The sequence below is a fragment of the Trichinella spiralis genome (assembly GCF_000181795.1).
Source record: "Trichinella spiralis strain ISS 195 chromosome Unknown Scfld9, whole genome shotgun sequence".
Taxonomy (NCBI): domain Eukaryota; kingdom Metazoa; phylum Nematoda; class Enoplea; order Trichinellida; family Trichinellidae; genus Trichinella; species Trichinella spiralis.
This window is the reverse complement of record NW_003526948.1, coordinates 2,646,822-2,648,431: the sequence shown is the minus strand read 5'-3', so window position 1 is coordinate 2,648,431 and position 1,610 is coordinate 2,646,822. Positions and strand designations below refer to the sequence as shown.

Below are 1,610 nucleotides of genomic sequence, written 5' to 3'. Positions count from 1 at the left end.
TTTGACTGAGTTGATGTCAGTCATTTGATTTCAAATAGTCTTTCTATGTAGATTAGCAGTACATTATCTGTCATATGTACGCGGCTTAGGTTAGCTTATCTTCAGCCAAAAGTTCTAGCGCCCTAAAAACCGGTTTCCAACGCTGCATTATGCAAATAACTATCGCTATAACGCTGCCTTATCATCAGTAAGGGTGCGTTTGTTTGTTTAATTTACGTGGCAATTAGTAGCATCGCTGAACGTTCTCTGAGTTCATTACGGGCGTTAAGTAGCTGCTGAAGGCGGTTTCAGAATTACTGACAAGTATTCCATTTTTCTGCTTTTCATTTTCTTAAAACTTTGTATACTCATTGTGTAAACAATTATTTTTTAATTAGATAGCACTTAATTATTATATTTGTTGTAAATCTATTTTGTGATAAAGTGAAGATAGTTTTGATTTAATATCATTATTACAGGTTTAAAGAATGGAGCAAAGAAAATGTGAAAACGCGGACGGCACGAACCAGAACAAGAGAAGGCAAGAGGTAAATGCGATTTCTTGTAAATCTGTGAAGCAGGGCTGAGGATACTTCAAAAGGGTGAAGTTATTCCTTAGTTGAATGAAATTACCCAAGTTTCTAGTATGTAATATATAAGTAAGATATTTTTCACTGTAAAACTGTACTTTTTCTTTTCCATATTATGTTAAAATTAGGTAAGACTTAATTTTTAAAAAGATTGAAAGTTCATTAACTTTATTATCACTTTATAATATTTTTTTCAAATTTCGCAGCATCAGAGACATTTGGTAATTCACATCTTTTCCTTGAATTACTTTGTTTGTCAGCATACACATCGAGTGTGCTTATATTTTAGTGAAAAGATTTTGCGATAAGTTGCATTTATGTAGGTCATTTTTGAATTTTCAAATGTGAAATTCAGACATGCGGAGGCGTGTTTTGGCTTAGTCAATTTTTGTTTTTATAGCGTTCTATCGGATAGTTTATATTTTGACTGAATTCTAAATGTCAAGGTCATTTTTGAATTTTTAAATAGTCCTCAATGCTTGACTTTATCTGTGCATTCCAACACCTTTTTCAAACAAACTGAGATGAGTTTCATCTAATGCTATTCACTCGTTAGACAAGCGGTTCGCTGTGCTTGAGGTTTCAATTTTCCTAATTTCATAGCGTTCGATTAGAATTAATTCTTCGTTCAGAAAATTTTCCAATCAACTCAAACCGGTTTCTATCGCTACAGTATGCAAATTAGGATCGTTTGAAAATTGCTTTATCATCAATCAGTAATGGTGCGCTTGTTTGTTTTACTTGCGTGGAAAGTAACAGCATTCTCAAACGTCAAACGTTCGCGTTAAGTAACTACTGAAGTCGGTTTTTAATTGTTGAAAGTATACAAATTTTTCTCGTTGTTACTTTTTTTTCGAAACTATATATAATCATTTTGTTAACGATATTTTTAATTGAAAATCAGTTACTTCTTTTATTTCAAAATTCTTTGTTCAATTTTTTAATTGCACTGTGTAATAAAGTGCGAAAAATTTTGATTTAACATTTACCATTATTACAGATATGACCAATGAAGAAAAGAAGAAGTGAAGACGCGGACAG

At 31.9% G+C, this 1,610-nt stretch overlaps 1 protein-coding gene across 1 annotated transcript; it reads left to right on the top strand.

The window, feature by feature from the left end:
- The first annotated feature begins 467 nt into the window (after window positions 1-467).
- Window positions 468-1,264, top strand: Tsp_05302 (hypothetical protein). Its single transcript, XM_003371592.1, has 2 exons — window positions 468-527; window positions 1,202-1,264. The coding sequence occupies exons 1-2, from the start codon at window positions 468-470 to the stop codon at window positions 1,262-1,264; spliced, it is 123 nt and encodes a 40-aa protein (XP_003371640.1).
- The last annotated feature ends 346 nt before the right edge of the window (window positions 1,265-1,610 follow it).